The 14,272-nt window shown below is 38.5% G+C and overlaps 1 protein-coding gene across 6 annotated transcripts in view; it reads left to right on the top strand.

The window, feature by feature from the left end:
- The window catches only part of THSD4 (thrombospondin type 1 domain containing 4), a 314,334-nt gene that overhangs the window by 74,693 nt on the left and 225,369 nt on the right, over window positions 1-14,272 (top strand). For all 6 annotated transcript variants that reach the window (XR_008970824.1, XM_057398789.1, XM_057398780.1 and 3 more), the window contains 2 exons: window positions 781-1,223; window positions 12,686-13,115. Coding sequence is in view for 5 of the 6 variants with exons in the window: in XM_057398789.1 (XP_057254772.1) it covers window positions 781-1,223; window positions 12,686-13,115 (873 nt within the window). In the remaining variant the exon portion in view is untranslated. The remainder of the gene's footprint in view (window positions 1-780; window positions 1,224-12,685; window positions 13,116-14,272) is intronic.

Genomic DNA, 14,272 nt, shown 5'->3' with positions numbered 1-14,272 from the left:
TCCCTGCCCTTTATAATCCTTCCTAGTTTCCTGCAAAAACCCCCTCTCCTTGGGGTTCTTCTTTGTTTCAGTTTCCCTGTGCTGCTGAATGGCGAGTATGGGCTATGTGGCACTGAACACACAAGACCAGCAATTTCTCCTGTCTTTTACTGGATTTGATGGTGATTTCTGTGAATGTAGGGTTGGGTGGGTCATCTTGAATAGCTTTTTTCTGTGGAGCATTAATGTGGGTGGGGGAAAAGTGGTAGTATATCTATAGAAGTATTTTTTGGCTGGTTGGAAATCAGCCTGTGCTCTTAATCTGTTGCTTTCCTAAAATGTTCCACATTAGATGGGAGTTCCTGAAATATTATTGCAACCAGCAGCTGTCTCCATTGTTGAGGTATCAGAGTGGAAGAGAGCAGTCAGTGTCTGTTGACCCAAGTTCCTCACCAAAAATTACTTAACTTCCTGACTTTGGTAATATTCTAAGAGTTTGCAATCTCCGCATTCTCAAACTTTTCATTACACAATGTTTTCCATTCCTGAAAACTAAAGAAAAGCTATTCCTATCCAGATAGTCAAAAAGGTACCTTTGGTCTGAATGGTTGATGGCTGTAGGAGATCTCTTACACTGGCAGAATAGGCAGCCGTTTGATAGGGAATGAATAAGAGAAGTTACTTTCTATGTTGTTCAGTTTCACTTCTGACTGCACAGTGAATGCCATAAGAAGGATATTAGTGTTCTCCTCGTATTACAGTGTGGATTCTTGTTCCTAAGTCAATCTGTTGTGTCTACAGGTTCCCCAGAGGATAGAAGAGCAAAGAGATGCATCTGAGGATAGCAGTGCAGGAATCCCAGGCATGTGGGGAAGTTGGGGCCCCTGGTCTGCCTGCTCTCGGAGCTGCAGTGGTGGTGTGATGGAGCAGACACGGCCCTGCCTCCCAGCCTATTACCGGGAAAGGGGCTACCGAAGGCCAGGGCGGCAATACCCAGCCTCAGAGAGAACCCTTGCTCATCAGCATTCCCGTCACCACGAGGACTCGCTGACTGCTTATCCTGGCCATGTCATTTCTGCCATTCGTACGTCTGTGCCGCTTCACAGGAATGAGGAGCAGCTTTGGGCTGGCCTTCGGGCCTTTGCTTCTTCCGGAGGCCATAATAACAGCCACCTGAGCAGAGGAGCATTGAGAGGCAGCAGGCATTCTCAGACCCAGAGGCAGAGCACCAAGCCGGAAAAGAGGTATGTGTCTATGCACCATTTTCTTCTTGCTATGAATGGTGTATCTTAAGAATGACATGTCAGATTAGAGTTGATATTTTTTAATACTTACAAAGGCTATGAAAGACTAACACTGACTTTTGCAGTGTTTGCCATCTTCTTTGGAAGGCTGTCCTCCCTGCTGACTACTTATATGATAATACCAAAGGACAGGTATAATTATTCTATAATTGCACTAGGCAGATTATTTCCTTTTACATGATGACTTGTTGAGATACTTTTCCTTTTCTGCTGCACTCTCATTTGACATTTCTATCTTCACCATAATAATAAGAATTGGAACAAGTAACAGCTTTATAATTGGATTCTTAATTTCAGTGGCCATTCTGATTTTAACTCAATGAAAAAACAAGTTTTACTTCCCTCCCACCCCCATACCCAAGAATGGACACATAACTGTCCATTTGCTTTTCTTTTAGTCAAAACTCTAGGTCTGTTTTCTATTTTTCATAGGCTGTTTATGGGCTTTTTGTTTTCTCTGTTCCCTTTTTTGTTTTCTACCACATTTTTTTAGCAAAATTTCCTGTTTGATTAAAAATGTGGTTGTTTAACGCACAGAGTGTTTTTAATACTGCATATGTTTATATCAATTTTATAGTATTAGCTGTTCAGTCATTAAGGCTGTGTGGAACTGTGCAGTTACAATTAATTACAATTAATTCTCCAGTTTCTGGAAGAACACTTTTTTTTCTCCTCTGTGGTACCAGTCTATCAGATTTTTTTTCATATATGTATGAAAGGAAAATAGGTATGTTTCCAGTTTGAAAACTGAGGAGAACGGGCATGTAGATCCCTTGGGAGGGAGTGTTCCTGAAACACCTCTATTCTGTCTGTCTTTTCTTAGAATATGTATACCAGGAGTTGTCTGATTCTTTCCTTATCAGCTCTCTTCTGTGAGATGCATGGAGAGGTGGTTTGTTTTTTTTGGTTTAGTTAACAAAAAACTCAAACCAAGCAAAAAACAAAAACAAAAACCACAAACCAAAACCAAAAACCCAGAACCACCTCAATCCCCCTCAAATCCTCCTTGATATAATTGTTTCTCTAAGATTCTTAGGTGAAGCCGTCAACTGTAATTCCTTTTAAAAAGTCATCTTGCTGACCCAAACAAATAATGTTACCTTGAGGCAATATTCCAGCCTGACTGGAATAAGACAGTGGGACCCTCTATTGCTGTAATAAATACATTCTCAGACCCAGGAAGAAATTCTCTTCATCTAAAAGGATATTTGAAAATAGAAGTTGACCTGTTAGCCTCCTGTTTGTCTCAGTAAAGCATGTATTTCCAAAAGCAGGACCCAGCTGTTCAGATGTTGATCTGCCTGGGTGTTGGCCATTTCCTTTAATCACTGCTTTGTCTTTCTTTCAAACCCATGCAAATGCATAGCCTAGACCTGTGGAGTATTACTTCAGTATGGCACTGATACACATAAAAAAAACCAAACAAGAATGCCAGAGGCAGGCTTTTGCTAGCAGTGTTAACATGACTGCATCGAGACAAAAGTCTTAATATTTTCTTTTTTCTGTTTTCCTACTTGATCATTTACTGTAATGCACTTCCATTCTCAGCTGCGCAGTGTAAAAGCTACAGGTTGTAATACATAGCTGGGTTATTACTGAAACTGGAAGCCTGGCCTTGACTCATCAGCACAAAGTCATTCAAAGCCTGTTTGCTCCAGTCCCTTGGCACCCTCAGACTCCAAGGGGATCCCAGCTGGCCTAGCCTCTGCAGCAGGCTTGCTGCCAGGCTGCTGGCACAGCTGGGCTTCCATCCCTGCAGGCTATTCCTTGCTGTTGTGGTGGCCTCTGCAGGCAGGCCAGGAGAGTCTGGAAGTCTTGAAGCAATCACTGCAGTTATGGCTGGAACATGAGAGGACAATGAACAGAAAATAATATTGACTGTGTGCGGAAGTGAAGGTATGTTATTCCTAATAAATGCCTTGACATACGAAATATTAAAATGATTATAATGTCTGTTGTGCTTCCACTTTCCTGTATGATGGAGGCCTTTGCTTTTGGAATTTCTTCTGCTTTTCTAAGCATAATGTAAGCTTCTGTACCACAGTTGATTTTTCACCCCCACACACACTGTCCCTAGTCAAAAGACTGTGGATTCAGAGTTGTTTTTCTAATTTATTTGCATAATAAGCTATTTCCATCTTGTGTTAGGAGGGTCCCCGGTGGCTTTAAAGCCTGTTGTATTGTGTAACTTTCAGATTCTTTGGTGGTGATTGTAAAAACAGAATCGGAACAAAAAAATGTTATTTGAAAATTAAATTATTAGAATGTCAAATCTAATAGTTTTCATTAATTTACAAAATCCAGAGTACAAACCTTCTGGTCCTATCAGATATATGGAAAATGGATGTCAAAGTCTAAGTTACTCTAGAAACAATATTTATAGCGTAGAACAGCATTCAGTGTTCACTAAATGGGTGATACTGGAAAGTGGTGTCAGACTTAAAAAAATCTGTGTTTTCAGAATATGTACAGTCAGTGAAAACTTTTTTTTTGGGTATTCCTATCTTCTGTACTACTTCATATAAAAGCTGTAATTTTAATAGACTTCCATAAAACAATAAAAAAGGAATGGATACTTATGACTGAGATAAGCTCACATTTGATAGCATAAGATGAAACTGGATGGCTTCCAAGTCAAATAGATTTTCACAGCAATAGCAGTCCTTCAAAGTAGGCAAATATGTTGGCATCAGTCAGCAACAAGTGGAAAAGTTCTCTCTCTGCTTCCGGCACCTGACAAAGAACTGTTCACTTTATTTGTCTATCATGAATTTTGACATACCTCATCAGTGATGAGGATATTCATGTTACCAGCTTTTGAAAGTTAGTTCACATGTTTCAGTTAGGTTTTAGAGCACATGAAGCTCAGGTAAAGAGATCTGAGGTACTCACAATTAGAAGCCTAATTTTTAAAGTTTAAGTGCTCCCTTTTTAATCATAGTGCTGTAAGTGGAGTTTTCGCATAATTGAAATGTTAGGAAATTCTAGTCAGCCATTGGAATGAGGATGGAAGCACAAAGCTGTTGATTATCTGGGCTGCCTGTTGACGAAGGGAGCTCTCCTTGACTTTGAAGAGTTGAGCTCCCATTAGCACAGCCTTGTTTTTAATTTCACCTTGCTAAAATGTGTGGAGCATACCATAAAATAAGAGCAAACAGGACTGAGGAGATAGTGAAAAAATATCGAAGCATTTAGACATCTTAGAGAGGGGATCATATGGAAAAGTAATAAGGGCATGCAAAAGAATAGTGTGCTTTAAGAGAGAAAACATATCTCAAAAGGAAATATCATTAATGGACTAGGTTTTAGTACTATTTAGCACCGTTGGCTTTCCAGTTCTCTGTTTTGGTGTTAGAGAAGACAAAACTGCAACTTTAGATAGATGTACTGAGTGTTGTGATGCTTGCAACTGCTACCTTCACTTTCTATACAACTGGATTTTCATGGTGCATCAGCAAAACTTCTGTGTCCACCCCTGTAAGATGTGGACTTCATATGTGATTCTTAGGAGCAGAAAGAACAAATTAGTCACCAGAATAGTGAAATAAGTAAAGCAAAGAGGTATGTTAATAAAGAAATATGTTAATAAGGAAAAGGCTTCCCTAAAGCTCTTTTTGTAGAGCTTTAGGGAAGTTGGAAGAGGAATGAGAGGAGAGGTTTGCACTGAGGAAATAATCCAAAAATCGTCACCTTCTCACATGGCTATAGCTCTGTGGTCTCTATGTTTTGTTGCCAGCAGCTGACGTGAAAGTCTGCTGTGCTGCTTTGTACCCTGTATAGGGTCAGTTTGCATTTCTAGGCATGTGAGCAATGGAAAGGAAGAGTGTATCGTTTAATGTCAAAACAGAATTTCCTTTCTGAAAGTATTTCTTTTGCCCCCAGCTCACAGATGCTTTGACCAGGCAAATGTAGGTCACTCAGTTGGCAGGCCTACAATTAGCCTTTAAAGGGACAATTCTGTTGTTATTTGCTTAACCAATTTAAGCATCATTACTGCATATTCTGATGTAATTTCTGTGACCTGTTCTAGCGAGGTCCAGTTGATGGAAGTGGACAAATGTGTGATTTCTGGACCTTCAGGTTCAAGAGGTATTATTTTCTCATGTTCTGAGGCTTTATATTTGTGGCGTGGGTATTTGCTTAATATTTGGAATGAAACCCAGCTCAAGCACTTAGCTGCCCCTCCTTTCATTATTTCTTTAATAGAATGAAAATGTGATGCATTTCATTCCAAACCCAGTGTGGCTATAAAAGCTTACTGGGGTTTGGTGTGTGTGCAGGAGGAAGACACAGAGAGAAGGATTTAATTCTCTTCTGAGAGTAAATATTCCAGAAAAATCCAAGAGCAGCATTAGTAATCAAAGAATTCATTTTGGTAGCACTTGGAGATTTAAAACCATATGAGAAAGGTGTTCATTTTCCTTCTGAAAAAAATTCCAAACAGGTTCTATTAGCAATAAAGATCATGGGGAGGTATTTCCTGGCAAAATGAATAGCTAGCTGGGGTGATTGTGGCCTCAGATTGACTCTGTGCTGCACCACCTCTCAAATGATTATTAATTCCTCTGATATGTTCTAGGTCTCACTTATTATTGCCTCATTAGTAAATTTTTTTATTATTCTACTGTGAGCATACTTTGAAAGGTTTTACCAAAAATAAAATCTAGGATGCTATTGTAATTGCAAGCCACCAGATAAACTGTCTTAATTTTGCTGCTGGACATTTCAACCCTTCCTGAAGTGGATTGACTGAAGGAGAGGAGGGGAGGTAAGAATGCTGCATCAGTAACACACAAGACAGTGCATTTTACCAATGAGTTATTGCCTGGTCACTAAGGGGTAGAAACACAACAAAAGCGCCATCATAGTTGTAATGCACTGGAGCAGATTTATGTGGTTACTTGAGCTGAATTTCTGCTGATGTACTTGCCAACTGCATGGTCACATTATTCAGTCAAACCTTAAAGATGAAGCTAAGGGGAAAAACTTGCAGATGCCTGGGATCAGAGGTGTTATTAAACTCATAAGAAAAGAGGACTGCAGTATTTGGGTTCAAATTCTGGAATCCCATCTCAGTACTGAAAGTGACATAAATGAGGTTATATAGCAGTTGCTGGGAGATCAGCAAAAGCCAGTATAGTAAGTTATTGTACTGGGTGTATTGCGACTGTGCTAGACTGGGGTATTAGTGGTGATCTCTGAGAATGGAAAATTTCATTTAAGGTAGACCACATGTGTATCTCTTCTATTAATCCAATTAATTAAACCTGATTCTGAGAGGCAATTTACATAGTGACTTTATTCATTAATTCTACTGTCAGAAAAAGCAAATTTTTTTTGCCCATAATGTAATATAAAAATAAGAGAAGAATTACCCCTATGGTATAACCTGTTTTCCTACAGAAGGTGGACTTTTTAGGTATAGTTGAAATTTTGAAGTCAAATATGCTCTCAGTAGTTTTACTGCTCACATGCATATATGATAAATGAGAAGTAGTGAATATCCACAAATCATGATGAGGTTACCAGTTACCAGACATGTAAACCAGACTAGTTAGTTCCCTTGATTTAGTTACCTTGACTGTGAAAACCAGTAAAATGAAGTGAATGCCTGCACCGATTTAGTTGTGATGACATGTGCTGATGAGGTGTGAACAATATGCTATAATGCAGCAAAAGAAGTTTGTGAGGATAGCTCTGATTTTCAGTGTGTGGTACGCTCTCAGAAGGGGTTGTTTAACTCTTATGACCAAACATTTGACAAAGATAACTGCTTGCTGCTTTATGGCTGTTTTCTTGGTCAGTGAGCAGACAGGCATGCATTTTCATAACATAAAACAGAGTCAAAGGGCTCCCTTCTTTCGTTCATGTTCAAGTGTTTTCTCCAGGTTGATTTAGAGCTGGTGAAAAGTGAGTACATGGAATTCAAAGCTTCACAGGGCTATGATACAGTGCTGTGAGGTGATACATAGTGACTTTTGATGTGAATCAACCTGACTGTTGAGAGCTCTTTTGAGCAGATGGAAATATATTCCCAGAACCAGTAAATCATGAATTTTTGCTAAAAATCATTATTGTGAAAAAATCTGCTAAAATACAGTGAAGTATAAACTTCATAGCAGTTACGACCAGGATAAGTCAGTTTATTTTGTGACTTAAAAGAGAGTGAAAATGCATGGGGGACAGTCTTCTTAAAGTAAATCTTGTTAACTGTATGCCTAAGAATATATAAAACATAAAAGAAAATTAAAAGCAATATGAGGACTGGAAAGTAAATGATTGAATAGGACAGTTATAGGCCAGTTAGAGTTTTTAAAATTATGAAGCAAGTGCCAGGGATTAAAAATATATATCTGAAATTAATTTAATGATACTATGGTGGGAGTAATAAAAATAATGAAATACATTAAAAATACATATACTTGTACCTATCCTGGTAACTAGAAACTGTTTTTTGCATTTGAAGTGGAAGTTTTGTGTCTGCAAAGACTTCTTGGTCTCCCTATATTTTTTTTTCTTAATTACATTTTGTATATTGGAATGATGTTTCAAAAACTTTATTGTTGTCAGGTATAGGTAATAAGCCACTTTCAGTTCTTCTGAAACAAAATCAAGGCAAACTCTATGTTAAATACTTGAACTGTGTGTAAATGGGTAGTGTTCTTTAAAAGCTGTCAATTACAGTAATGTAATGCTGCTAAATATTTTGCTGTGATTAAAATATTAGGTTAAATCTTGGTAGACTTATCCACAGAAACAGATTTAGTGAGGTTAGGATGTATGTAACTGATTTAGAGAAAGAGGATTTGGACTGCTAACTTAAGCATGTGTCTGGTCCTGTTTAAAACCGTGATAGGTAATAGGACTTAAATTTAAGTTAAAGAGCTTTGATATGGATCTAAGGGGAATGAGCTCCTGTAGAGCACAGTTGCTAGTAGGAATCAAAGAAATGTGCTTTTAGAGCATTTCTTTTGATAGAAATGAATAACTGCAGTGCAAAAGCACAAATCAGTATAATTTAAAAGATATTTTGCAGTGGTACTTAATCTGGAATATTGATTGGGAAATACAGCTGTAAATCATAATTGTACTCTTTCTTCTGTCTTTTCTCCTACTTTTGTCTTGCACATAAAACCTGTGTTTCTGTTGATAGATCACTGCTAAAGTCAACTTGAGTAGATGCTAGCTGTGTTGACAGGACAAAAATACAGCCCGCAACACTTCAGACATTAGATTATAGGTAACTGCTTAATTCCCAAGTGAGAAGATTAGGCAAGAACCTGAAGAATGCTTGAGTCCTGAGTGCTTGGAGCAGCATCAGGCTATATGTGTGATTAGACCAGACTCACTGGTGAGATGAGTTTCCTTAGCGTATTAGAGAACTTCTCTGTTTATACCAGAACAGGATTCCTCAGATAAGCCTCTGAAGATTTTGAAAAAGCTTTGAACTCAAACTCTCACAAAACTATAAGTGCATGCAAAGTGTTGGTTTTGCATCTATCCAGATGCTGTGTGATGACAGTCTGCTGTCTTTCATTATAGTGATGGCTGTAGCTGGGCATAGAGGGAAGAAACAGTCTTCCTCTGCTTGTGGGATGATTTCTGCCAATAGACAAGAGAAAATTCTGAATGTAATATCATGAAGCCTGCAATTCTGGTGCAGTTTTTCCTCCTCATCACTGGTGGAACTAGTGGCTGAAGGCTGTTACTTTGCCAGAACATTACATTACTCCTTGAGAAACAGTGTGAAAGGTTATGAATTGAAAATGAAGGAAATTAGTGGTTTCCTTGGATTTATTCTAAGAAAACATTCCAACAGTAGGAAAGCAAGTCTTCTGTGGTGTCATAAATGAGAGGTTTTGCTAATGTTCAACCTTGCAGTTTTTTGTTTAAAAGAGAAGAAGCATTTTGATGGTAGGAGATAAGTTGAGTGGAATGCTGCAAAGCTCATGTAAAATACATTCTTCATTCTGTCTGACATCAGAAGAAAAAGAAAGCGAGTTATACTTCAGCTGGAAGTGAGCCAGGGAGCCTCTGTTTAGAGAGGAGGAGAAGGGAAGTGATGGAAAGAGGGGAAAGATGAAAAAGATATGTTGGCTTTGTAAAGAGCAGTTAAGGGAACAGGTGGAAGCCCAGGAAATCTCTAATCTTACTTTTGTATTTTAAAGATGCTGCATATCCTTACTTCAAAGAGGATTTCTGTTCAATATAAATAACTAGCCCACCAGCTCTGAGTACTTCATTCTTAGTGAACCTCAAGAACACTTGAGGTTCAAAGCATTGTTCTTAGGATAAACTCTATGAGGCAGTGATAATGCATTTGTTTGCCATCCAAGGCACATGTATGCTTAAAAAAAGCTGCTACAATAAAATTCCTTTCCGTCACTCAAAAGGTGCTGTGAGGAGCCAGTTCTCGCTATTCTCCACTGACTTAGCCTCAGCATGAGAGAAATTATTAATAGTTAGACCAATAAGAATAATAGCTAAAAATAATTATTTTAAAATGCTTTCTACAAACCTTACATTAATAGCAAAAACCCTTCTTTTCATACTTGTCTTGGCAAATGCATTTTTGAACTCAAAAATATACTTGGGTTGGCTTACGTTTAAAGGGGACCATCATTTTTGTTATCAAAGTGCTAAACAGATTTGTCTGAACAGTCAGGGAGGTGTGTGTGTTTGAGAGTTATGCCCAAAGAATGAGGCAAAGAAGACCTTTGATGAGGCTTAATGCAGCCTTAGGCATCTCATTATAAGGGTGCTGGAAACTTAGGCTACCAGAAATAGTACCTCATTTCTTAATCAGCAGGGACTCCAGAACATTTCCAAGTTACAGATGTAGAAAAACAAGCCAAGCTGAGACAGGAACTAACAGTAAAGATGTTGTTATTCTTTTACTTCTTAGTCACTGCTCTGTGTTTGTTGCCGTGGTCAACCAGTTTACAAGAAAAATGGCATCCCTCGAGTTTTTCTAATTTTTACAAATAATCTCATGAGGTCCCAGCAGCTTTTGGTCACTTGCTGGCTTCAACCATCAGTCCTTTCAGATATTAGTCATTCTATGTTTAAGACCATTTAATTACTTTTTCCAGGCAGAATTGTCTTATTTCAGATCACCATTTCTTGCACGTCCTTCCATTCTGTTCAGTACTGATTCATGACCCTGAACTGGAGATTAACGGCCAGACATCAGTCTAATTTTTGACCTTTTGTGTGATCTCTCCTAGTTTGCCAGGCAGCAGTTCTTCCAGTGGGGATGATGCATCTAGGTGCTCCTCTCTGGAAAAGTCTAGTGTTTGTTGCTGCAAAGAATCTGGCATTCAGGAGACTGGGGCAGAAGCATATTCCTGCCATTCCACTGGTCTGCACAAGGTTTATTGCTCAGTTATTAGCAGCTTTTTCTCCTGCTGATGAAAAATGCAAGCGACCTGACTGTAGATGATAAATTCAAAAAGCTAGTTTCAGTAGACCTGCCACCCTCTGTCCACCCCTGCAGTCACCACCACTTGCAATCTGTGCTCCCTGCAATGAAGCAGTAACTTTCTCAGCACTAGGAGTTGTTGCCAAGGTTTGTATCTCGGGGATTTCAAATTTGGTATGGTCAGGTTGGGAAGAAACCAGCTGTCAGTATAAATCATTAGAGACTGGAGCAAATAAGAATAAGGAGTTGTATCTGTTTTGCAAGATGAATCAAATGTGAATAGAAATCTCAAGAAAGATTTTTTTGTGTTTGTTAGTTTTGGTCTTGAACAAAAATTAAGAGTTATGCTAAAAATCAAAAATAGCAACAACATAGAGGGAATCAATATGTTTGCCCGTTAAAAAAAAAAAAACGCAACAAAAAACCCAGACTAAAACCAAAAACCCCAAACCAACCAACTAGCAGAAAAAAAACCATAAACCCCTACACAACACAAACTGTGCTCATTTAAATCAAGTTGGGTTTAGTCTCAACATTTCAAGTAATTCCTACTCATAATTTGTCTTTCATTCCTCTCCTGTCCATTTACAGGAAGCTTTTTTTTCCTTCTGTAATGCTAAACCCCATTGTACTACTTTTCTCTACGGTAACTACCAAAAACCCACCTCAACAGTGACCATCACAGTCACAGAGCAGATTAATGGGTATAAACAGCTCAAGAGTGCTGGTTGCTTATCTGCCAGGGTAAATCAACACTCTTGTTCACACATCCTTGAGCCAGGAAGATTGATTAAAAGTCCCACATGGCCATAAAGCTAGAATGTTAAGTAAATGACTTCCAAGGTTCCCATGTAACAGGAGTCTTGGGAGAATATAAGACTTAGGAAGAAAACAAACACAAGAAAAAACAAACCCAAAGAAAAGTCTGTGATCTGGTGTCTGACATTTGTAAGACTTCAGTTTCTAGCCAATAAGTATGTCAATTTATAACTCTGGTTTTCACTGCAGTTCAAGAGTATTGTATACATATTAAAAAATATGAACAAATTTTATGGCCAGAAAAACAATTACTTCTTTTAATGGTGTCTCCCTTCCTGAGCTGCAAAGGTTCAAAAAACAGCTGTATTCACACATTGCTCTGAATGAACTGGAAGAAAACTTTTGCCTACTTATTCTTAAGACTGCAGCAGTAGAAATCAAGGCCTGGTGCAATATTGCTGTGGGTGTGCAGAGAACAAAACTACCCTCCATAGAGTACCAGCTGTTTGAGAGTGCTGATACAGGTTTAACACAGCCTAAAAGAAAAGAGTATATCTACTGGCCAAATAAGAGAAAATAAACTGTATACCATAATAAGAATATTTTCCTGCATTTTTCATCTTTTCCAGAAGTATCTCAGTAATATTTTGGTGTTTCTTATACTTTTTCCTTAAATATTTATGGATATTTCTTAAATAACAAATGAAGCAGAATCGCAGGAAGCATTATAAACAGATACAAAATGTTTAAGTCTTCACCATACTGAATTCAGATTTTCTTCTGTCATTACTCAAAGCCATAGTAGAGTTTTCCTGCTGTTACGTATTTCAAGCTCCTCAGAAACACGGTTATGAATTTTAGGAATATACAACTTTGATTCTTTGAATTTCCATTTTAAAGGAGAGACCTAGGGGAAAACAACCACCTCTCTCCAAACTCCTACTTTATACCGTACCTAGCCATTTGCCTTTGCTAGTTGACATTAAGTGACTTCGCATGTGAATCCCAGCCAAAGGGGGCCCAGGATTTAGTTCAGGCAGTAGACTTTTTCATAGATTCCCAGAACGCAAAGCAAGTGTACAGCTTGTATGTGTTTTCTGTAAAAAAGATAGAAATTTCTGTTGCCTTGCAGTGAGTAACTGGCAAATTACAATTCATGTGAATAACTGCTCCTTCACTTACAAATTCAGTAACTGTTTTCTCTCTCTTTCTCTGTTTTTAGAAGCAGAAATAGAAATCCTATTGGTCCAGGAAAGTATGGATATGGGAAAGTGCCCTACATTTTACCTTTACAAACGGACACCGGTCAGCAGCCTCAGAAACTTCGGAGACAGCGACAGTCGTCTAGGAACCATGTATTTCATCAGAGTCCAAGTCTCATGAACACTTACAGTCAGGGAGCTAGTCCTTCACTTCAACATGGAAATCTTTATCAAGAAGAAAGTGGGCCTCAGGCTGGACATCAAGCGCTGGGACCGTCAGTTTATCAGTCATCTTCGTTTCCTGTATCTCAAAGCCTGTTTCACAGCAGTGACTCAAATCATCATGGGTCTGCATCACACCAGGCTGTCCAGGGTCAGCCTCAGCCTCAAAGAGCTGCAGCAATTGTGTGCATTGGCGCTTACAAGCAATATAAACTCTGCAACACCAATGTAAGTCTGGTTTTCCTATGTTTAATTTGCTGGGCAGCTGTTGGTTTTCCCCAATATGCTAAATGTTCGCATAGTCAAGAAGTAAAGCTGAACACTGACCCTAATTAATGAATATTTTTTTTTTAACTTAGTGTCTTGGGGAATACTGAAAGTAGATGCATAATACTATAGCTACCTAATACCATAACTTCAAGGCTTTTAAGCAGTTGCTATATCTAATAATACGTAAAATTCTAATTCGATAAAAGGAGAAGGTGATTCACAGGCAATTTTAGTGTTTTTCCATGTAAGAAATGGAAAAATGGAGTTAGGGTAGGCCATGTTAAGAAGATTCCCTATTTCTGAATCTGAAGATAAGGCTAACCTTTTGGGAGTGCTAGTCATGCTCTAAATACCATTTAGAGCCAGCACCTAGTAGCCTAGATCACGCCAGAATCTTTCCATGGTGTTGTGTGTGTTCTGTAGCAGATGCTACTTTTACCAGTATTCAAGCTTTACATGCTTTGATTTTGTCTTCCTAGTTTATTGGAGAGAAAATGTGTTCTTTGTTAATTTTTAAGTAAAACTTACTCTGTTATTACTTCATTCAAAATGTTTGGCTAGGTGTAGCTCTGTGCTCTCAGGCAGTCCCCCGTTCTATGTGGGAGGTAGTGAGGTTTCGCAATTTTTATTCTGCTAAGTCTCGGTTTCTGGCAGTGTCACTTTAGTATTTCCTAAAGTATCTCTTCCTAATATTTGTGTCTTACATGGGTTACTAATCTAACTTAATGTTGCAAACTTGAAGAAGCTTGTATTTGGATATTAGAAGCAGGATGGTGGAGTGGTCTCAATATGTTTAAACAGCAGGCCATATTTTTCTGAGTGGGTGCACATCTGATTCTTCTGCCTCTTGGGAATCCTGTTTTGTTTAGTGGAAGCCTGCACAGTGGAGATGTAGCAACAGAACATATGATCAGGATAAGAAAAACATGACCTAAACAAAGCATAGGAGTGCTTTTTTTGTCTCTCAGCGTAGCAGTTATTACATCTGCTTTACTTATGAATAAAGTCCATTGATTTGGAACTAGAGCAATTGATTGCAGAGCTCTAATGTCAGGAAACTTTTAGTGTATTTGTCTGAAATGGAAAACATGAAAGGGCTAATTTGAGCCTCTGAG

The sequence above is a fragment of the Pezoporus wallicus genome, unplaced genomic scaffold, assembly GCF_028554395.1.
Source record: "Pezoporus wallicus isolate ANWC-B61680 ecotype Strahan unplaced genomic scaffold, APGP_CSIRO_Pwel_v1 contig_3952, whole genome shotgun sequence".
Lineage (NCBI taxonomy): Eukaryota > Metazoa > Chordata > Aves > Psittaciformes > Psittacidae > Pezoporus > Pezoporus wallicus.
This window is presented reverse-complemented; position numbering and strand designations above follow the sequence as displayed.